Consider the following 23779-nt stretch of genomic DNA (forward strand, 5'->3'; position numbering starts at 1 on the left):
AAATATATTATTATAATTTTCATGTTAAAAAGCTAAATTCACGTTTGGCAATGAGCAGATGGCAATATTTTATTCGAACAAAAATAACTTTTTATTTTATATTTTTAGGCACATTGGTGGCCAGCAAGCACAAAGAAGCTTTGGTTACTTAGCCAGTCACCAACTTGCACTATTGTTGGAATTTTAATGGCTGCGCCAGAATGTATTATTTGCTCGTTATCATAATAAATATATATTTTTTTTAATTAGTTCGTTGCTCTCCACACTTGTGTGGATTCAAGTCGGTGAAGGGTGTGGGTGGGGCATGAAACAAATGTAAAAATAGCCAAACAGTGACCTGCTTCAAATATCCAAAACGCCAATGTTTGATTTGTGCAAGGAAATAAAACGCCTCTTTACATTGTGGGTGACTCTGCGCTCTACCAAGTCCTGCCTCAGTCAGGAAACCAAAGAGAGCTTGCACACACAAGCTCACATCACAAGAGGAGCTGCACGCTCCACACCGGCTTCGGTTTTACGCAGGGAGGCGCAACATCATCTGTCCACAGAAACGAGACGAAATGATTTGCCTCAGTTTATGAAACCTGATTTTGCCAACCGGGTCTTTCCGTTTGATTGTGGATTAAATTTGCGGAGGATGCGGTCAATGGAGCGAAAAATGAGCGTAACTCTCGGCTCCCGTGGATGATGATGTCCCACAATGAACACAGGTTGGTTGCTCATTTTTTATTTCGCTGTCACTGTCAAATATGTTTTGGTGCTTTGTTAAAGTGTGTAAATGTTTGGGTGACTGTGAAAGGGATGGCCCAGTGGGTGTATTAATTTTTTTTTTAATAAGTCCCATTCAACTCTAAGCAGTGATTGCATGGAAAATATAATGTACCAAAGAACTTCTCATTATTTCTATGAATTTGATTATTTCAGGATAATGTCACTAATTTTGAGGGGAAAATGGTTTTAAGTGACTTTAATATCTGCAGAGCTTCTGGAAATTAAATATGAACTGTGAAATCATAGAGAAGGTCATTTGCAAGTTAAACTCGAAAACAATAAATAATTAAATGCCTTCACAAGTTTTTGCTGAATGGTCAACATGCAAAAAAAAAACCTTGTTTTTGACAAGGCAAAACCTTGACTACGGTAGTATTGTTATGGCTGCACAGGTCGGATTTAACGATGTGAACATTGTCAAATCGTTTCCTGTGTCAGGAATTGTTAAGGTCCTACTGTCCGTCACCTCTTTTCATTTCAAACATTTGCTTTACTTGAATTCTTGTTGCATAATTCATATCCTGTTGTTTGCACTTGTGTGCTTCGTCAGCCTGGGACCCTTGTTTTTCTTTAGTTTTATTGTTCTTTGACATACTCAAAGAGCCTTTTCAGCAACCGTGTGTGTGCGTGTGTGTTTACGTGCTTTTAGTTGAAGAATGAGAAAAAGGAAGTTCATTTGTGTCATGAAAATGTGTACTATTAGACATTCATGGTGACTGGGGGGGGCGCTAATTTCCTTCCCGTGGACATCCTGTGTGGGCTCCTTAAAAAAAAAAAAAAAAAAGCCCAGATAAAACAAAACCGATTTTTCAATAAATGCATTTCAAATAGGATATTCAGTAATTCACCATAAGTGATGGATATGTCGAGACACAGTGTCTAATAGGATGTGCGTCAGGGCAGGTGCTCAATAACAGGAAGCGACAAGGGGTGTGCACACTATGTTAGGAACGGGTGTGTTGCATGATAATTCCAAACTTCATAAGGATTGATCTTCACGCCATCTACGTCTGCACGTATTTATAGAGAAGAGTACACCTCACAATTCCAATGAAAAAATACATACATTTTCTTTTGGGGTATTTCTTCTGCATTCTTTGGGGTGAAACCATTGAGTGTGAACCTCCAACAGGCATGTGTCATTTCCCAGACAAGGAGATGTTATTGTTTCTCTAAGTACGCTGTGGTTCTGTTGTTTTTCCTGCTGATAATGTTCCCCGCAGCATTTTGCATGTCACTGACTAGTAGACAGGACACGGCTTTCCTTATTTGTGTTTTTGTTCGTGAAGTGTTTGTGTAGGATTTCATTTGATGTGATTTTTACTCTTTTTACAGATTTCCAAAATCCGCTGCAAGTCCCTCGACCAAAGGTCCGAAGTCATTTGACCATCAGAGTGCAGTCCAAGCTGATGCCAAGGCCTTGTCCCCCTGTGCATGGGTCAAAACCTCCCGTCGCCCCCAAACCCAAAGGCTTCCATGCGTTTGTGCCACTAGGGGAGCTATGCGAGAGTCTCACTAATGGAGACCTGCTTCATTCTAACGAGGAATCGGATCTTAATGAGACGGCTGATAAGAAACAGGACAATGAGGGAGAAACTGAGATAGAGGAGGAAGTCAGTGATATCGAAACTGATAGTGGGGAAGTAATTAATAATAACAACGATAATGACATTGAGAGCATTGGCTCTGAAGACACAGTTAGAGCAGATGAAGGTTCAACTGCAGACACCACCGACGAGGAGAATCCTGACGATGACTCGACTGGTCAAAGCAAAGATGCATCCACTCTTTTGTCTCCTGCAAATGAAATCCTGGAGGAGGAAGAAAGCAACAATCAAGAGTTGAGTGCAAAGCTCGAGACAAACGGTGTTATATTTAACTTGCCCTTAGATAGCAACACGCTGGAAATTGGAAGATTTGGATTTGGGTTCCGCACGCTCCCGACTGTCACCGAAGAGTATCCCTACGATGTGATCGGCCCTGCAGATGACACCAGTGATACATGTGAGTCATGTGACCCGGCTGAAAGCGCTGATGCCGAAGTATGGCAACCGGAACGGGCCACCAAAGATGTCTCGGGATGCTTCCGTTTCACGTCCAGCACCGAGGATGTCTTTGGCCCGTATTCTGTCATCGAGTCTGTTCCGCCAAATCAAACTTGCATCGCTGACCCTGAGTGGATCGAGGATGAAACAGATGAAAATCAATCAAATGTTCAGCAAACATCCGAGACTTCCAACCCGGAGCCTTTCTACGTATCGTCGGATGACGTGGACCAACTGGAAGATAAGCAAGCCCTCGCTGATCAGGATGAGGTTGAGGACGAAGTTGAACGCTGCAATCAGCATAAAGACAAAGCAAAGGAGGCTGAGTCAGCAGATGAGTACGCAGACATTGAGGAGTCTTCCTGTCCGACAGCTGATGACTTTGAGCAGTTGGAATGTGCCTCGTCGGAAGATTATGTGGAGATAGGTGACGAGGACGAAGAGGAACAGCCAGAGAAGAAACAAGTGAAGGGGAAAAGCGTCCAAGAAAGAACGGCTCAACGGGAACAGGCCATTCTCAGTCAACGAAGAAGCTGCCAGCCTCGTCTCAGGTTATGCAAGATCACTGTGCCAAAAGATTTGGACCTGGGCCGCACCCCGGAGCTCACCAACAGGGTAGTCTTTGCTCACACCACCGAGGCGTTTGAAGAAGACATCGAGGAACTGGATTGTCACATTGTGCCTTTCTACGAGGACACCGACTCGGACAGCGAAGAGCATATTTACGAGGAGGCTGGCTTTGACTCTGAGGGCGAGAACTTTTTGAACCTAGAGAAGAAGACCATCGTGTCACGTTCTCGCTCTTATTCTGGTAAAGTGCCGGGTTACGTCCCAGAGACTGTGCCGGAGGAAACCGGCACCGAGTACCAAACGCATGACTACTACTCCGTATCCTTGGAGACCAACAACGAACCAATCAGCCAGTCCCAAACACCTGGAGACAATTGCTCAGTCCCAGCTACAAAATCCCGTCAGTTCCTTTTGCACTCTCGCTCAGCGGGGAGTCAAGAATTGTCCTTGGCTGAACAAACAATAATTGATGAGATTAGGAGCAAGAGGAAAGATGACACTCTTTCGCTTCCATGTGTCATGACCTCTTCCGGAAGTTTCTCCCAACGTAGTCACCAATCATCCAGCGGCGTTTCTACGCCAACCTCTCTGGTGGACATTCCTCCACCCTTTGAACTCGCCTACATCACCAAGAGACCGGTAACTAAGAGTTCACCTTCTCTTTTGATCCAGCATGATCCCGATGACAAAGTCAAGAAGAAGAAAATCTCCTTTAAACGTTTTCTGGCTCTCAAGTTCAAGAGGAAGACGGATTCGAAAGGTTTTACTGACGGTTCTGTCCGTTCCTCTCGCTCTTCTTCTGAGTCCAGCCATCACGGCCCCACACGAGTCATAGATCTCGACCGTAGAAGCACCTCCAGCTCCCCTCAGCTCCAGTCTTCGATTGTAAACCCCCAGCGGTCTCCCTCAGAACCGCCATCCGCATTTGTCTTCTACAAAGATCACCAGAGAAGGAAAGGTCACCTCAAAGCTTACGGAAGAGGCGTTTCCAGAGTCGAGTCTTTCGAGGAACGCTCGCATCGCTCCGCCATGCCGCTGCCTTTAACCAAACCCCGCTCAATCTCCTTCCCCAGTGCCGACACCTCCGACTATGAAAACATTCCCGCTATGAGTTCAGACTATGAGAACATCCAAATTCCAGGCAGGCCCGCCAGATCGCACACTGTAACCGAGTTTTTCGAAGATCCAAATCGCATGACAGCTCCTTGCAATGAGAACGACGGATACGTGGACATGAATAGTTTCCCCGGGATAGACAACAAACTGGCAAAAGCAGACGCTGAAAGGTATGAAACATCTTAACGTCTCAATGTTTTTGAGTCTTTTGATGCAAACTATCTTTTGTGATTAGCGTGTTCTGTGTAAATTTCCGCTTCAACTCATTTTACAATCCACATAGCGGGACCGAGGTTTATAGGCCTACATTCTTTTCAAATCATTAGTTTGTGCTCACCTGCAATATTTGCAGTCTTGTAAGAATCACTCCAATTGTAGTCTTGACCCTTTAATGGCGAGCTAACGTGTTACGTAGAGACTTCCATAGTGGCTGAGCGAGCTTCACCTCCTGTAAAATGATGTCGTAAAAGTCTGTTAAATGAGAGATGAGCACTCGGGTGGTTCTTGGGATAGCCCTTGTGGGGAAGCTTGCTAATGCGTTGTACGTTTAGAGGTCACTTTGGGTACATCTGCCTCCTATGAAGGATGAAAATTATAAGCGCAATGGCTCACTGAGCAAAGATTATTCAAATTAGATCATCATTATTGGCTGCAATTAAAAGTCAGAGGGAGGTTAGTAGCAGTAGAGGAATACTTTTCACAGAGAAATGAGAAAAGAAGAGCAGCACACGTCCTGATAGATGCGATAAAGTAAATGAAGAGGCAGAGAAAAGGGAGGAAGCGCCTTGTGTGAGATTGCTCTCCTGTACCTGACACTTGTGGTTAACTTTAGAAATGCTTTTATTAAAGTAGCACTCTCACCGGTGCCTCTCGCTTTCATTCATTGGACCCTCAGGGGACGGCGGGCTTTACTGCAGCGTACGATGGAGTGAGGAATCACCGTGGTCACGCGGTACCAAATTATCCTGGCCATAAGCTTCCGTTGCTGTGAGGCCACAAGCTTTTTTGTTCTTAATTAAATCGGAGTGCTTGATGACCTGTGTGTGGTCAAAAACAAGAGTCATTATTGAGAACTCTGCAAAATAATTACTGGAGTAGATAACCCTATGTCCTGAACACCCGTTCTCTTTCTGTTTTTTTGTTTTTTTTTAATTCTGCAATGAATGCTATCTTGACTACAATCTTTTATCGCTGTTGGACTGTGGAGAGAAATGGACAGTGTTAAAAAAATATCATTTCTCATCAAGATTAACAGCCCACTAATTTGGATTTTTTGTTAATATGGGCCTAAATTGCATCGTTTGGATTTTTACAATGCATTCGTTGCATAGAGAGTGCACATGAGTCACTTTATTCGATATGATTATATTACAAAATATATGCAAATGTCCTTGTCCTCATGTATTTGTTAAATTCAAGAAGACCCCAACAAAACGCATTGTTCTCTCACAGAGAAGAAATAAAATATTTCAGCCGTCACACCAAACAAATTGCCTCATAGCACTGTGGACAAAGCAATCTCCAAATGTAGTCCCAAAAAACATTGCTATGACTTCATCATCTGAATTAAATAGTCGTGTTAGGACGATGTGTGAAAGTTACTAATGATGCACCCAACGTGAGCCAAGGTTTTGTGTGTATGTGTGTGTAAAGTGTGCTTGTACTTTGTCAAAGATGGCACCCCATGCTGAGAAGGCACTCTTATGTAGCCAATTAGCAGTGTGGCAACAAATGAGCAGTAAACAACATTTTGGCAAAGAAAGTGCACGCTATGTGGTTGTATTCAACTGTGAGCCCATTCATTGTCCCCAAATGTCAGTTTTCATCAGTTTCACTGAACAAAGCAAATGCGGATCTTATGCACAGTTAATTTTTGGTTTGGAATGGAATCATCTGTATAGCAGAAACCGTTTCGCTGCTCTGGCCGTCATGACCTGCGTTACATTACGGGGTGAAAGCGTTCCCTTATGTGTATTGTTGTACCTACTGGGTGGCAGCTCCGCAGTGAGGCGGTGGACAGGGTGTGTCTTTGGCAGGCCCCGTGCCAGGCATTCTTAAGTCATTGCCAGGTCATCTCCGGGGAGGAAACGCCCAGCCCTGCAACCTGTTTACAGGAAATGCAGCACATGGGGAGAGGGATGGAGACATGATAGATGTCCGAGAAGGTTGTCACCACGGGGTGGTCGCGTGGAACCTTGCAGACTGAGCAGACTCGGTCTGTTTTTTTTAGTGCTGGAGTTTTAAGGACTTCTTGTTTTTGTTGCCGTTTTCACGCTGACACGTACAGTAGAGGGGAAAGTTATGACTCCATAATCTTTGGCACAAGCTTTTACCTGTCATGTAACAGGTAGCTCAAGAGAAGTGGGAGATGTGTCTTATTAGAACATCATGCACTAGCACATTAGAAGCACGAGTGCTTCAGGCAAGAGCACAATCGTTAAAGAAAACAGAAAGCAATTTGAAAGTAAAGCATTCAATTCTCACAATTCCCCCATCAGTATTGGTTTTGTTGCCTGTAGAGGCGAGAAAACCTTTTCTCTATTTTCTGTAATAGCGCCATTCGAAGTTGGGGGAAGCTTTAGTGATTGGGACTAATATATAATTTAATTCAACTAAATTACATGTCATCAAGTAATTTAAATATAGGTCCTTTTTTTTTTTAGAAACGCATTTAGTCTTTTAAATTTGACACACTAGATTTACTTTGTTGTGTTATAAAAGACAATCTGCTAGCATACTAATGATCCTGTTAAAGGGATTTCTATGTTCCAACATGGAGACTATGTCTTGAGGAAATGGGCTGGTTGCCTGAAGGAATCATTAGAACTCCTGAGAGATGTTTAAATGTATTTTTTTTATACCTTTTGATCGTTAATTGTTCTTTTTTTTATTTCAATTTCTCTATGCCTGAAGTAATCGTGCTTCTCAATAATTCCTCGTCCGGTAAATGGACATTATCTTGGTTGATTTTGTTTACGATCGCAAGAACCCTGGCAAAGTGCTTCTGTTATAGATTTGAAGGCAACATCACCCTGGAGACCAAACGGTTTTATCTTTATTGAGGTCCACCATGAGTAATAGCCCACCAAATGGAGTGTGTCTATGTTGGACTAATAAATTCAAATGTACGCGAGTACACAAAATGATGTGACGTACACAGCGGAGCTTTAAAAGACAGCGGGTTCTATTCATTATCAGGCCACAAAATTGTAATAAATGAGAGAAGAATGCCAAGTTGATTGGAAGAGCCCCTCTCATGTGGCGTCATTATTCGAAACAACTCGCACTCAGTATGAGCCAGTGCCGTTTTATTTTTTCCCACCGTAATCACATACGATATATTGAGAAGACATTTTCAAAAATATCATATTATCGTTTTTCTGGAGGGAGTTGCTGGGGTACCTTCTGGTTGCTGCTTTTAGATCACACACTAAGTGAGTGTTAATGCTTAGGAGAATTTTCATAATGACTCCAGGTAACATTTAAGGGATTACCAGAGAATTGACCTAGAGTGTGACCCTCCGGACCCCTTCTCCACCACGCTGAAGGATTATCGCTGTACGTACTCAACACAGTCGGCGATAAAAGGATGAACTGGGAAAGGGATTAAAATTTGGCACTGTGCTGCATATGAGGGATGGAAATGCTCAGCTAACACCATCCGGCATCTATTTTCTCTACAGCTTATCCTCACAAAGGTCGCAGGTGTGCTGGAACCTGTCCCAGTTGATTTAAGGCGAGAGGTGGACAAGTCCCCATCCAGTTTTAGACAAACAACTATTTTCACTCATACTCACACTTTGGGACATTTTGGAGTCTTTCGCCATTCTTATCCCTCTCAAGCAAGAACAACTCTGCACCGGATTGGCTATCATGATGTTCTCCCTTGGTCTTGCAGCGCCTACACAGAACCGTTCCCGCTGAGTTCAGTCTCTGCTGGGTCAACTGAGGAGGACCATGGACGTACCTCGGAAGAGGAAGAAGGGACTGCTGAGCAAAACCTTGATCGACAAGTGAGTTACGGCACAAAACCAAACAAATGATACCGCACTTTAATTTGCTTGTTGAATTCTCTGGTCTGCAGCTTGGTAATTGATAGCACAAAATGGACATTAGATGCTACAAGGAATAATTATATTGAATTGAAATTGTTTCCAAAGTGCCCCTGTTCAGAAAGCATAACAGAGAAAAAGTACAGTAGCCTTGCGAGTGACCCTTTAAATGGTTTGAATGTGATGTGTTGAGGCCTTTTGATTAGCCTATAAATCATTGCCATTGCTCATCCATAATGCATCAGTGTTTAAAAGTGCCATCTTTGAGAGGGCCCTCATGCTGCACTTAAATGAAATAATCAGTCTCATTCTGACAGTAGAGATAAGAAAAGAAACGACAGATTTTTTTTACAAGTCCCCTCGGTTGCTGTATGGCCGCTGCCGTTAATGCTCGAAAGCAATAAGTGCACTTTGAACATTAGCTGCGCTCATTCACCTGTCACCGCTCTCACGTAGACTGATGGGCGATCCCGAGCGTTCTATGTCGCCAAGGAGCTCGTCGATTCGGAACGACTGTGAGTATCGCCGTGGTGTCATCACACTCGAAAGCACACATCCTGAAAGTGTTTTTTTTTTTTTTTTTTGCCTGCCTGCTGTAATGTCACCCACGTGTAAACTAATCCATCAGGCTGCATGCAGAGCAGCAATCTCATCCTCGCTCTGTTTTCCTTTTAACTAATCATCTAATGTGAGTTTTCCGTCATCCATAATGTATACGTCTAGATGGAGGAACTTTGTTTCTTTTGTGTAACTGCTGAGAGACAAGCAAGCTGTGAATATTCATCCCCCATTGAATTCCTGAGGAAGATTCAATTTCTCATTTCATTTTGTCTTTTCTCTTTTTTCAGACATGTCCGTGCCCTCAAGTACCTTCAAGAGGTAAAAACCCCCTCCTCTTCCATTTTCTTGAAAATCCGCTGATAACATTTTATCATGCGAGTCTACTCCCCTGGCCTCTGTCTGCGTCCCCTCGCCCCTCCCCTGCCGTAAAGCTTTGCAGAGGTTTATCAATGTTGTTGCAGTGAGATCTACTTCCTGGTTCTGACAAAGTTAACATGGAGTCAGTTGTAAAGCGATGCTGTGTGTTTACAGGCGCCTTCTGGTATTGTCCCTTGTATCTTTACTTACCTGATCGACAAAATTGGAGGGGTAACTGAACTTAAAGCTGAAGTATGTGGGATTTAAAAAGCTACAATAAGATTTGAACGTCATCTCACTTCAATGCCCCGCCCCCTCGCAGGTCTGCCTAAACAAACGCCCCCAGCATGCATAAATTGCATTCATGATGGAGTATTGTTAAAAATGAAACGTGACATTGAACTCAGAAGAGGCCATCCGTATTTTAACCTTGAACGAGGTTACCCTGAATCTCTTATGCATGCACCTGCGCAGTGATTTATCTGTCAGTATGAAAGATGAGGTATCACTTGATAACGATAAGAATGCAAATATTATGCAAGAGAATTCACTCAATCTAAAAGAAATATGACAATAGTGCTGCTTTTACTTTATTCCAAAACTCTGAAAGCTCCCCCGTCGCTACCAGACAATGACGACATTTATTGAAGGTCCACGAATGCATTATTCTGTAACATTGTGAATTGTAATTTTTTTTTTTTTTAAAAAGTGTGCTGGTGTGGTTAGATACCAACAATTGAAGTGCATAAAATGGAGTCATTTAACTTGGAAGCATTACAGTGGCTTGTTTTTTTGGGTGAGGGTGTGAGGGGGGGGGGGGGGGGGGGGGTGCTTGAGAGTTATATGAGCTATTGTTCCATTGTCTGATAAGGAATAACAAGAACACAAAGAATTTCCAGGGCCTGTGCTGGGAGGTTGTGCTCCTCTTTTAAAGGATTTTTCGTACAACCGCTTCAACATATGAGGCTCGCTATTTTGGTATTTGTAACTGGTAACCTTTGACCTCTGGACAAATTCTACGGCCGCTCGAGAAGCGGCTCGTGTTGCTTCTTGACCAGCCTTACGTGATGAAAATGGAGGTAGGCCGCATCGAATAGAAACGGTGAGTTAATGTTTGTGTAACCTAGGAGACAGAGTCAGCTGAAGCTGTTTGACTATGTGGCTGAACTTGTCTGAGGCAGATGCGATGAATGCTAACTGGAATGAGATCCCAGTACATGATCTCATGACTAACTTGAACATCCTTGATTCACTTCATGTCTGGACTTTAAACTACAAGTGATTGGCTCCAGAGGTCCAGTGGACTGTCAGTGCTTTGGCACCAAGGCCATTACGCAACAACACCTGCTGGTGTGTCCCATGCAGACAGTTCCTCATTTCCTGAATGCTTGGACAGAGCCCAAAATGAAGAAAGGGAGGGCAGCAGGAAGGATGTTTAGGAAGACCTGACCTTAGTGCCTTTTCCTTTCCTTTTCCACATTCTTCAACATTCACTGGACACAACATTGGGTACTCAAGCTATACTGTGCCAGTTTCGAGCGAATCTTCGGACATTTTATTTTATATTTGATTTGAAAATGTTCAAGGTGTACCTAATATTTTGGAAAGTGGACACACTTCCTTTCTCACTCTCTCCCCCTTTTTTCTGTCTAATGGCTTCCAACCTACGAGTAATCTTTTTCTAATCATCTTATTTTATGTCTTTTTTTATCTCGTGAAGGACTTCAGGCCAGCAGTGGCCGAGACCGTGGCCGAGGATGGGGGTCCGCTTCTGGACCATCAGACGTTGGTGGAGATATTAGGTGTTCTTTCGCAGGTCTTAACACTCCACAGCAACATTCTCACTGAGCTGGAGGAGCGTATTGATCATTGGTACGTAACACCGTCAACAATACCAAAACCACTTTATTTTTTTATTTTTTTTTAGAGAGATTCTATCGTGCTCTTGTGTCTAGGGAGGAAGGCCAGAAAGTGGCGGATGTGATCCTATCTCGTCACGAGGACTTCAAGGTGTTTGATACTTTCATCTCTGAGTACGATCGCAGCATGTCTCTACTGGAGGCGAGTTGCAAGGTCAACCCAGCCTTTGCCAGCACTGTCAAGAAATTTGAGGTAAATCATATTGTCCAGGATTCAAACCCGGAACCCTCCATCGTGAGGCCGTGCTCTTTAAATCTCAATTTCCATATTTGTGAAAGGACACCTCGCTTTCATCCGTCCGCCCGCTACCTTCCTTTGCACTCATCCAACAGACTTGACCTTAAATTTCTTTTCTTTTCTACCTTTCTGTCCATAGAATGACATTTCCTCTGTCTTGATCACACTTTCTATCTCTTTTCTTTTTATCGATGTCTTTATTCTGAAAGAATCAGGCAGCAAAGGTTTGGATGAAAGGAGTAATCAGCTTGACAGCTGATTGTATTCTATATATTTTCTTCATCCACTTCTTCAGAGCATTTGGAAAGTAAATGTGCACAATATCGTTAATGAAAACATTGACAGCGTTTCATAAAACGGCAGGATATTAAGATAAGGAGAAAAGATAAGCACATGGGATTCTCATTTCTATGCAGCTGTATGCTGGCCTGCAAAATAGCATCCCTGTTTCGAGCGAGCGAACGGCATTCAGATGTCCGCGTTACTACCTCCACGTACGTTGATTTACGAGATGTTTGTTGACACAGCGGTTCCAAGTCGTTCGAGTTTGGTATAAAGGAGTGGACAATGCACCAACTGTTTGCACTCATGAATATTTAACAGCAGCTGCACTTTCTCGCGAAAAAAAAACAACACTTTCTTAAAGCTAGACGAGCTAATCTACATAAAAAGTAGAGTGAACTGAACACTTGAAGATTTGGAAAATATTGGCATATTTTCAACACCTGGTCCATGTTTTGTCATTCGAGGCCTTGTCTATTAATCAGCTCCATAAAAAGTTGGGCCTAATGAGCCACTTCATTTTTGCCTCATTGACGCCTACAGAGAAGCACGAATGCATGAAAAGATATTGTCTGATCAAAGGAAGCTTTTTTTTTTTTTATTGCTGTGAGAGATGCCACGTGGGGAGAAGGAGGCTTGACAGCAGCCATGTTTTACAGCACACTTGCCAACACATATGCACATTCTGTATTTTCCCTCATCGGATATTTTTGTGCATCTGCCTTCCCGCCTCGTGGGGCAGTTTTGTTTTGTGGGGGGAAAAAAAAAGTGATGGATTCTCTGCTGTGTCAGAGCCACCGCCTTGGGACGAGCGTAGAGAGTGTGACCCTTCCATAATGAGAGAGAAGGAGCGTCGAGGGAGAGCAAGGCGGATTGTATGGGTGACCTACCACAAAAAGAGACAACGTTCAATTATCAATTTTGCTGAATGTTTTTTTTTTTTTTTTATCATTTATGGCGACAGTGTTCATTATTATTGCACCGCATTTGATCTACTTTGCAAACTCTCAACATGTTGCAAAGCCCCGGAGTAGAAGTGTTTGGTAATTTCGTTGCGGTTGTGGTGACAATGATGAAGTATCCCGAGAGTCTGATCAGATCACAGCAAGCTCTTACAGGATTAGTGCCTCCTCTCCACAGCTCGGACCTTGTTTGCCGCAGCATCTATAAACATTGGCCACCACGGGGCGATACCATTGTAATGGATTTGGTGAAGCTGCTTTTATGAATCTATTTTTAGATGGACACAGCCTGTGTGGCCTCTTTTGTCACGTGCAAGAAGGTCAAGGTGGCCAGCGAGAGCTCCGCAGCAGGTGGAATTGAGTGAATGCCTCGCTAGGCAAGCGAGCTGGGCAATGAGGCAGACAGAAAGTAATTAGAGGAGCAGAGTCCTTTACAACTCCCCAATTAGATCGGTTTTGTGTGTGCGGACAGCAAATCAGCTGGCCGTGAAAGAGACTGGAAAGGTAGGCTTGTTTGCACGGGTGTCTGTATCACAACGTGAAGCATCACTCTTCTTCTTCTCCGGCTCACTAGCCCAAACAAGCCAAACGCTAATTATCATCTCTGGCACGCATCGGCGAATTACTTCCTCTGAAGAAGTGTCAATTGGATGACAATTTACATGCAACACTTGAGGAGAGCAGATGCTTGGTGGAAAGTGGGTTAACCAATCTAAATTGTTGTACTCCCGCTGTGGTGGTCAGGAAAGAAAGGGGAGGGGGAGAGCAAAGACAGAAAGGGACTTTTTTGACATTGATGACTTGTATGGAAAAAAATCGTGCATGTGTGTGTGTGTGTGTGTGTGTGTGTGTGTGTGTGTGTGTGTGTGTGTGTGTGTGTGTGTGTGTGTGTGTGTGTGGCGGGGGGGGGGGGTTGCTACCCCTTAGGGTGTAAATACCTGTCAGAGACAATTAGACTGATTGATTTTCCAATACTCTCTTGATTGTGTGCTTTTTCTCCACCCTTTCTCCTGCAAATGAGTCATCAGAGAAAAGGAATGGGATTTTTTTTTTATCTCATAGAAAGATTTGAAGGTCACCTTGATTCACACAATTGCCTCGGTTCCTTCTGACCTTGCCTTGCATTACACTGGAGAGATGTGAAAGATATATTTTCTTCTTTCCATCTCTTTTTTTTTTTCAAATCTATAAAACTCATGTTAATCAAAAATCAATATTATTTTATTTTAATGTTGCAGAGGAAAAGTCCCGAGGAGGCTGAAGTGCCACTGAAGCACCAACTGCTGCAGGTCATCGTGAGAGTGCTGCAATATCGTATGCTACTGACAGGTAACACACAAACACGGCCAAGTTTCAAGGAGATGCACACTATTTGGATCGGAATTACATCATGGCATTGTCTTTGACTCCATCCACAGATTACCTAAACAACCTCTCACCTGATTCTAAAGAATATGAGGACACACAAGGTAAACCAGTGATATCAAGATGGTTTGATTTTTGAGATGCATCTTATGTTTATTCTATTTATTTGTTTGTTTGTGTTGCAGCTGCCTTGGTGATTGTGTCAGAGGTGGCAGACCAAGCCAATGATAATCTGAAACAGGGGGTAAGATACATGGAAGCAAAATATGTGTTGATTGAAGTTGTCATTAAAAAAAAAACAACACATTTTTATGAACATCCACCAAAGAGAATTTTTACTACTAGAAGTTGATTCCTCTATGTTGAGCTGATTCAAAGATCCCAATTGTGTCTTTGTAAAGGGGATCTTTGTTTAATTGGACAAGATTTACAGCCTCCTTCAAACACGAGCTTTTTATAGAGATAATTCAAAATCCTCCCCTCGTCGTGTCTCGGTGACTTCTCACTGTCAAGATGGCCGTGTTCCTGGCGTTGGCTCGCCTGTTGTGTTTATCTCAGACGGAGGCTGACAGACATTGTAAACACAAACTCCCTCTATCTCCCTCCGCACCTCGCGATTCAGTCTCGTCTATCACATCCCTTCCCGCCAACCTCTCGTTCATTCACAAACAAACAAGGGTAGTTTCATTCTATTCACACGTTTCTCACTCCAATTTCCCAGGAGAACTTGCTGCGTATGGTCCACATCGAATACAGCATGAAAGGCAAGAGGGACCTTCTGAAGGCTGGCAGGGTGAGCAAAGTCCAGCCGCACATCTGGCCATGTTTACTATCAGAACCCAAAAAGCAAAGTTGGTTCACAATGTTTTTTTCTTGGCAGATGTTTGTCAAAGAGGGAACACTCATGAAGGTCTCGAGAAAAAGCCGACAGCCAAGACATCTTTTCCTGGTAACTCTTTTTAACTTTTGAGAATTTACCTTGTGCTACTCCTCAATTATCGAAACACAAAGGTTAATTTTATTCGCTCTTTGCTAAATGCAAGTGCTGTGGTTCCAGCCTGGCTCGACTCAAATCCAGCTAATCAACACCTCATCTTAATTGTGTAAAGACAATTTGCAGTTTTATAGGAGAATTACACTATTTCCTGACAGCGTGCAATGCATCTTTGTCTGCTGGTTGCTTGGCAACGACACACAGAAGCTTTTAACAAGATGCAGTGTGTTAATTAGTGAGATTTAGCGGCGTTGTGATCAGGCCAAGCGGGGCTAGCTGTTTTCCTCAGTTCCGATTCAAGTTATTATTGTTGTGCTGAAAGGGGTTAACAGCATACAGTAAATATTGAACAGATCATTTAAAGCTGGCATCGTCTCAGGCAACTCTATTATGAATTCCTCCAGAGCTTCCCATCCAATGCCAAATTCTTGCGCAGTTTTAGTATTTTCACACAACCGTGCAAGCTGTTGCAGTATAGCGCATTTTTAAAAGGGAACTATGCGCCGTTGTGGGCGTGAATACAGCTGACTTGATTCGAAACCAATCAAAGTGGCTCTTTTCGTTCTCTTTAAATGCTTGATAATAGCTTGATAACTGATTGTCCTCCATCAGGTGGAAAAACCCAAAGAACGGCAAGATGCTAAATGTTTTGTTGTCATTTCGACACCTTAGCAAAGAGCACCTGCGAGCATTAATATTAGGGACTTTGGGGCGGAGGTTATTCTGCAAACTATGGAAGGGCACATGGCCAAAGTTGTAAAATCTCCATTGGGCACCACACCCACCAGCGAGGGCCTCCCTCTCCACTCTCCTCCCCTCTCAGGACTTGTTTTCCAGGGCACCGCTTCCTTACAGGATGTTTGGTGTGGGTCACTGGATGCTGGCTTCCTGTGTATTGGGAGGGGACTGACAGCAAAGTGAAGGCCAGACAGGCTCTAGAATGCAGGGAGGGGAAGGTTGAAGAGTTTGAAGGGGGCGTGGGGTGTTAGACAAACACATCCCATGAAATAGAGACGCTCACTCTATTGTTTCATTACGAATCACTTGTATCTTATGCCAACCTGCAGAGACCAATAACAGTTGACTGTGTCGCAGGAGCAGACCTCGGGTTTTGATATTTGTGCTCTAAATGAACAACGAATGGATTGAAGGGAGGCAAGTGATGCCGAAAGCTCCCAGGGGGAACGAAGGTGAAAGATCAATGAGACAGCAGTGATCGATTAGGTGTTTTAGAGCCATTTTAAAGGAGAGTTCACAGGTCCCGGTCAGGATCGGCTATTATGCATGGTCAGCCTGGGCAACATATTCCCGAGCGTGTTTGTTTGTTGTGCTATGTTGAAGGTGGCCCGTCCCACCCCAACCTCCTTTGACGGCGTAGGGGTGAGAATGCTGGGAGAGCGTGGGGAGGCTCAGAACCCAGCGCAGGGTGAAGAATTCCTGGATGCTGTCTTTATAGCCCCAGCGGATGTTTAGAACGCACGTTAGGTGTGACCAATTATGTCATCTCTTTTTTTCCCGGGGAGGGGGGGCCGTGGGGGGATGAAATTCCTCTCATGCACAATACAATAGACGCTTGGTGTGTTCAGGGAATAACAATACTGTGCTCTTCCGTCTAAATAAACGCCTTCATTGCCTTACTTTGCGCTTAGTGTTCATGGGAGTTGGGTGCTACTTCGTTGAGTCAACGCTGGGAAAGGAAATAACTTAATCCATATAAATGAAGTAAGGGCCAGGAATTGCTTGGCACGACGGGAAAAAAACCAATCTCACGTTGAGGTTTGGAAAATATCGGTATAGCTTTGGCACTATCTTGTGGTAGATATGCGATACTGCAAATTGTGCATGAGGAACAAAATTTCTTCTTAGGCTTTTTTAACACACTGTGTCTTTTTATGTGTGACCTTTTCCAGATGAATGATATAATGCTGTACACCTACCCGCAGCAGGATGGCAAATACAGGGTTAAGAACACATTATCACTGTCTGGAATGAAGGTACATTTGTTTTTCATATGCTACAGTTGTTGTATATGATTGTTGATGGAATCTTTTCCCCTACACGCAGGTGAGCAAACCTGTTCTTGACAACGTGCTGAACTGCCTTAAGATCGAAATGTCCGATATTACCATCACGCTCTCTGCCAGGTCAATGAAACTCTCATTTGGAATTTCCTGTCAAACAAAATCACTTTTGATTGTCATCATATGTTTATTAAACGTTGTCTTTTTTTTTGCTGTTTTTTTAGCTCAGTCGGAGAGAGGGAGGATTGGTTCCACACGTTGAGTCGAGCCATTGCGGACCACGCTGCGGGGCTCTGTACATTTGGGGGACCCTGTAATGAGGTGAGATTTGATGGAAAAGTATATTTTCTGTTGAGTGAAAAATTCCTCCCTGAATCCTGACTAAATTTAAACATATTGCACTGTTGTTTTTTTCCCATTCAATTTCTTTGTCAACAGGCCCGTGAGAAGCTGTGGATGGCCTTGGGTGAAGCTGCTCCAGTTCTGGTGCCAGTGTCTCATGTTATGATGTGCATGAACTGCACCTCTGACTTCAGTCTCACTCTTCGACGACACCATTGCAATGCCTGTGGGAAGGTTCGATTTACTCGCTTAGCAATCACACATCAACAACTTTGCTCTAGTTGCTATTATGTCTGCGATTCTTTTATACGACAGTTTGTTGCCATGATTCGTTTAAATTCAGATGGTTTGTGTCACAAATACGTTCTTTGTATTCTGGTTCTGCAGGTAGTGTGTCGAGCTTGTTCCAGGAATAGATATCCGCTCAAGTACCTCAAAGACAGAGTGGCTAAAGTATGTGACCACTGCTATGCCGAGCTCAGGAAAAGAGGTGAGGCTCATAGAATTGAATGTAGTGTCTAGGAATCTGTTAGTTGGTTGTTTAAAAGGTCTCTTGTGTTTGATGATAGGGGGCAGTATGTCAGGGGCATGCGGCAACTCAAGTCCGCCAACTCGTCGGGCCAGTCGTCCCCTCTCTGCTGTCTTCCAAAGCTTGCAGACGCAGAGTCTTTGGAAGAGCAGGAAAAGCACAATATCCCTCAATCAGGTGTGGTACAGGTTCCGATAAAGTTCACCAACACATACTTTGTACCACTTGTCCTCATGGTCATGGCTGAGATGGAGCACAGCTGACTATGGGCAAAAGCTGGGATGTTAATACAAAAAGTTAGTTCCCTGACCGGGAATCGAACCCGGGCCGCGGCGGTGAGAGCGCCGAATCCTAACCACTAGACCACCAGGGAGCTGTGTCATCTGAGAAACTACTGAGGAATTCATGGCATCAACACTGAATGCAGGATGCATTGCCAAAGTTTGACCAGTAGAGGTCATTAATTTACTATGGCGTCTCAATCTATATTGTGTCAAGGCAATGCTTGTTTTTTTTATTGTTTTTTTATTTTTATTTATTAATCAATGATAACCACATATCTATTTGTTCAAAACGTATTTACATAATCAGTGTGACACCCAGTCCTGCCAGTTCAATAAAAATTGATCTCCACCTGCCCAGTAATTGGGACCTACAGAAGGTTGTGCGCATCTGATACAAAAGTGACATTTTGTTGACAGTCAATCTATTTTGCACTTTTTTTTTTCCAATATTCCACATGATTGATTTTTGGCCTTGCGCATGTATTATCAGTTGCCTGTTGGGGTGGAGGGCTCCACCATGAGTGGCATTTTACAGCGTCGAAAGAAGAGCAAGAGGAAATGGAAGCGGCTGTGGTTCCTCCTCAAAGACAAGGTGCTCTACACCTTCACAGCCTGTGAGGTGAGGGGGCACAGAGTCTCCCACACCAGCCCCAAACCACTCACACACTCACTCACTGAATACAATTGTTTTCACATTTCAAGATTTCCTTCTAAACTCCCTTTGTGACCTTTTAAGGGACTCTTTGCCCTCACTGTTCTTTATCTGATTATCTTTTGAAGTCGATTTCACTTACACTCCTGGACGTTCCTTCAGGATAAAGTGGCCTCCGAGAGTCTCCCTCTGCAAGGCTTCACCGTCAAGCTGACCGAGAGACCCGAGGGAGATGAGGGTAGCAACGTGTTCCAGCTCTACCACAAGAAAACTCTGTACTACACCTTCAGGGCTGATGATCATCACACGGCACGCAGGTCAGCGTCACTCTTGACATGACTGTTATATCCAGACTGGAAATGGAGCGCATCGAGTCACAAGAATCAAACCTGGCACGGCTACTGAAGCGAGATCATCATCATATTATGGCCCCATGTGGGGGTTGGGGGTGGACAAAATGGATGAATGAAATGTTCTCTGGTTATTATAGAATTCATCCTTTCATGTATTTTAGTTACGCTGGTTAATTCTTTTCTCCGTTATGTCTTCCAGATGGGTCAACGCCATTGAGGAGGCTACAGTTTTATAGCACCGGCTAAGGATAAAAAAAAAAAAAAAAAAAAACCATTCTGACAATGGACTGTCGCTAGAACCTGATTGATTTGTCTTGTCATCTTCATCCATATCTACTGTCATGGAAGCTCAACAGAGAAACCACGTCGAAAAGAGTCGCACTGGTAAGGAGGTCAAAACGAGGGCACACTTTGTGTTTTCTCAATGTGCCAAGTCTTCACTTGAGTGTCCACTCTTCACGAGCAGCTAGGACAACGTAAGATCTTATTCACATTTTTTCCCACCGGAGAACGAAAACAATTTTATCTCCGTCTGTCCACTTGAGTTCTATTTTTCTACCTTTGCAAGTGGATGTACTGTGGTGTCACTGCAAAAAAGAATGTCAAGACATTTTCTTCAAAGCCTCAATTGTTGGCAGCAGCTAAAATGACAACAAAAAAAGGGGCGGAGCCATTCTCTAGTGTCAAGTCAAGCTTATTCTGGGTATATATTGTGAAGTAGGCCATACATTTATACTGTATGTAGTGACTGGTCCTCTGCAACAGTTCTGTAATAATGAACATATTTTGCATTTGTAGGTTTTTGAAATTATGGAAGTGTTTATCAAGTGCCAATTTATTTCCTCCTGTTACATTCAGTGCAATTTGCGTTTCATGATAAATGTGCCTGATATCGAATTAGAATTGTTACAATGTTAGACAATACTGTACTACTCTTATGTCAACAGTTTTTTTTTTTATCTGCTCTTATAGCTTTCAACTATTTCATATTTTTACGGTGGTCAATTACAGCAGAGGTAAATTATGAATATACTATTGTGCCATTTTAGCCCTGTAAATATACTGCTGGTTTGAATCTTACTTGATTTACATGACAGAATCTGCCAATGACAAAATCTGAACTTTTACACTTCCTTATACTTATTCCTCTAAAAGTTCTAAATTAAAATTTATTAATGCAAAGCTAAAAATATGTCACATTTGTATGACATGTTTTTTCTAAAAATGAATTTGCTTACAACATCATATTGTGAACTATTTATTATCTCATAGTACAACTTAAAAAAAAAGAAAACTCGAGTCCAAATGAAGTGAAACTGTGATATTTGAAATATTATCATTCATTTCATTTTTTTGCCAGACCGTAAGTATTACATAAAATTGTACCTCTTGCATACAGTGCGTTGTAAATGTTATGTATATAGATGCATATTAAAATAAACTCTCCAAAATATGCAATGGTCGTTATTATTTGCAAATCCCCAAACTGATTTGAAATAAAACATTGATGTGGCTTGAAGTGGAGAGTATAATAATTTCAGGATCTCCAAATAATTTTTTCGTGTTCTAATAATTCTCTTTACCCAAACGGTGATGGTCAATGACATTCCTGCTTTCTCCTTAACCAACATTAAGCTAAAACGTAGTTGACCTATTTTTGTGGGTTTCATCGTTACCGTTTGATGTCGTTCCTATTAGGTTCATATTTCTTTGATCCAGCAAAGAGCAGCATACCCACAATGCAGATTTTTTTAAATAACATCCATGTAAAATAACATGCAAAAAGCTTTACTGTTTTCTACACTATCAAGTGCAACACCCGTTTTTTGTTTTTTTTTTTTGGCTTTTGACTCTGCATGAGACTTGTTTTTGTTTTAAGGTTTTCCCCTGTTGTTCTTTGTGATAATAATAGTTTGTTTTGTAACCACCGAATTACATTCCTGAGATAATTTGTCAAAACATTTCAGCTACTATGAGAAGCAGGAATTTCTTAGATGTCATATCATGTTAAATCAATACAGTCACCTTGCCTGTCCTCTAAAACATCCATCGTTATGTGAGACATCCAGTTGCCTCTGTTAAATCCACCCGATGCAGCCATGTGAAAAGTGGACATTATTGTGTAAAATTTCCTTTTTAATGGCCTTTATCAGTTGATTTGAACGAAGCGTTTGCGAACAGTTCAAGTCCGGGCTATAATTAAGTCTTCACTTTTCAAGTCCTACCAGATTTCCCTATCAGAGCCAGACTTCTGGGTAACACAACCCAGCTCCGATAATTTACTGAACAATTAAGCCAGCCTGCCTTGCACCGAGACTATAAAAAGTACGATTAATATTTAAAGGCACGGAAAGCGCGCTAAACATCTTGCCCAAAGCATAATTAGTCAAAACTTTCAGATGTGCGTCCAAGAGGCTAACAGCAATTTAGCATATTCGTCCTCTATTGGAACAACTCTTGTTGGTTAAAGTGTGATAAACTTTGAGGAGAAAACCTTATTAATGTTTTACTGAGCCTTTAGAATCCTCCAATGGATATTCATGCTGTATGGTGAAAGGGCCCTTTCTTCCAAGTCGGAGTTTTCCAAACGGGTAACAGAGAACTAGTGTGGCTGGAAAGTTTCCATACAGTAATCTCCAATCTTATTTCACTGCTAGCACACCTGAGAAAAGTGGCATTTCCAGAACAACTGCCCCGCTCTTTGTTCTCCTTCAGTGCACCGCTTCTCAATAACATTCACACAAAAGGCGATTCAATATAGAGCGTAAATATTTAGAGCACATTTTTGGATTGTGTTAGATTACTGGTTTGACAGTGGAGAGTCAAGTGACTCTGGCAAGGTGGAAAATAGGCAAGCAGTGTGTTTGTGTTTGCTACTGGTAAATATATGTCAAAGATGGATATATAATTTAGCTCAAGGCGTTTTAAGTGTCAGTTAAACAGCACACGTCTGTCAACCTAAAATGACAAAAGTCGCTGAGGTGGACGACACAGAAATTGGCTCCGGCCTTCCTGTGTAAAGTCAAACTCGTTTCTGATTTGCCAATTCGGATTATACAAAATATTAAAATGTGCCTCATGCTACAAATATAAAAGTAACTATATCTTTCACTGTTTTCTGTGCCAATCTTGTGGGGAAATTATGGTCATTACATTATGAGGGATTGTCATTTTTATGATTGCACAAACTGGTTCAACATCAAGTTGGAATTAGTGAAGTCCCAGCAGGTTTTTTTGTGTTGACAAGTAAAGCATCACATACAAGACTTGTAAAAACAAGAAAACATTCCTTCCACTCGCGTGGGGATGCTGAGAAATGATTGGGGGGAAAAAAACTTGCTTGCATATCCACTTACTGTATTCGACGTGGAAGAAGTGATGAGAAGCAAGTATGCGGTGGTTTGAAATGACATAAATGGTCACTTTTACAGGAGGATCTTAAATTTCTCCTGCAGAGGTCAGTAAAGATTGATCAACTTTGACTGGTGCAGTCATGAGTTTCAGGAAAAACAAAATTTGAGCTTGCTTTTAGTGCTGATAGTTGATAAATAACTGTGATTAATGACACTGGAGTGATTGCTCACTTTTAAGTCTGACTCAGTCACTTTTTCCATCGTTTCATCTTGGTGATCTTTTCTATACGTCATTGTTGTACTTCTTTTTTTTTTTTACAGCTATAAATAGTTGTTTAGGTGCACCTGAGGCAGAGCGTCTAAATATACTGCTCCATTCGCTCATTCATTTGAACAGATCTGGAGGGTGGAGGATGATGACTCAGCACCATGTGGACGGCTCTGCTTATTGAGGGAGTTGGACCGTGGAAATTATGTGGGCAGGGTCAGTGTAGAAATACACGGGTGTCTGAATATCCCCAGAATTTCTCTCTCTCTCTCTCTCTCTCTCTCTCTCTCTCTCTCTCTCTCTCTCTCTCTCTCTCTCTCTCTCTCTCTCTCTCTCTCTCTCTCTCTCTCTCTCTCTCTCTCTCTCTCTCTCTCTCTCTCTCTCTCTTTCTCTCTCGTGCGAACAGTGCGCCACTAAGGCGCCTATAAATAAATATATAATATATATAAATTATAAATATATATATATAAATATATAAAATAATATATGTATATATGACAAATACCAGCATACAGTCAGTGACAGTAAAATATATTTTACTTTTTTTGTCTGTAATTGTTTATTTTCAGTACTTCCACTTTTGCCAAAGTATTTTTATGTATTTTTTTTTATTTACTAAATAACTAAATAACTTGAATGTTTTCATCTCTCATTAGAGACTCAATTTCCAGCACACAAATGATACTTTGAAGGCTTTGTTTGCCGAAGAAGCGATAACGTACACACGGAAATCACCTGGATGACG

General features: G+C 42.4%; 1 protein-coding gene and 1 non-coding gene across 3 annotated transcripts; one reads left to right on the plus strand and one right to left on the minus strand.

The window, feature by feature from the left end:
• The first annotated feature begins 443 nt into the window (after positions 1–443).
• Positions 444–20854, plus strand: fgd5a (FYVE, RhoGEF and PH domain containing 5a). Of its 2 annotated transcripts, none has more exons than XM_085924916.1 (21): positions 444–710; positions 2107–4672; positions 8401–8515; positions 9011–9069; positions 9403–9433; positions 11193–11344; positions 11428–11584; positions 14112–14202; positions 14292–14342; positions 14424–14482; positions 14960–15031; positions 15119–15187; positions 17143–17226; positions 17297–17376; positions 17478–17574; positions 17692–17829; positions 17983–18085; positions 18165–18301; positions 18899–19027; positions 19223–19377; positions 19613–20854. In XM_085924916.1, exons 1-21 carry the CDS (start codon positions 701–703, stop codon positions 19647–19649), a joined length of 4392 nt encoding a protein of 1463 aa, XP_085781042.1. In that variant the 5' UTR covers positions 444–700; the 3' UTR covers positions 19650–20854. The 2 variants fall into 2 exon arrangements, with proteins under 2 accessions (XP_085781042.1, XP_085781044.1); XM_085924918.1 differs by having other exon boundaries at positions 18899–19000.
• Positions 18426–18497, minus strand: trnae-cuc (transfer RNA glutamic acid (anticodon CUC)). Its single transcript has one exon. It is a non-coding gene; the product is annotated as a tRNA-Glu (tRNA).
• Positions 20855–23779: the final 2925 nt, after the last annotated feature.

The sequence above is a fragment of the Syngnathus leptorhynchus genome, chromosome 11 (genome assembly GCF_054491065.1).
Source record: "Syngnathus leptorhynchus isolate UIUO chromosome 11, UIUO_Slep, whole genome shotgun sequence".
Taxonomy (NCBI): Eukaryota; Metazoa; Chordata; class Actinopteri; order Syngnathiformes; family Syngnathidae; genus Syngnathus; species Syngnathus leptorhynchus.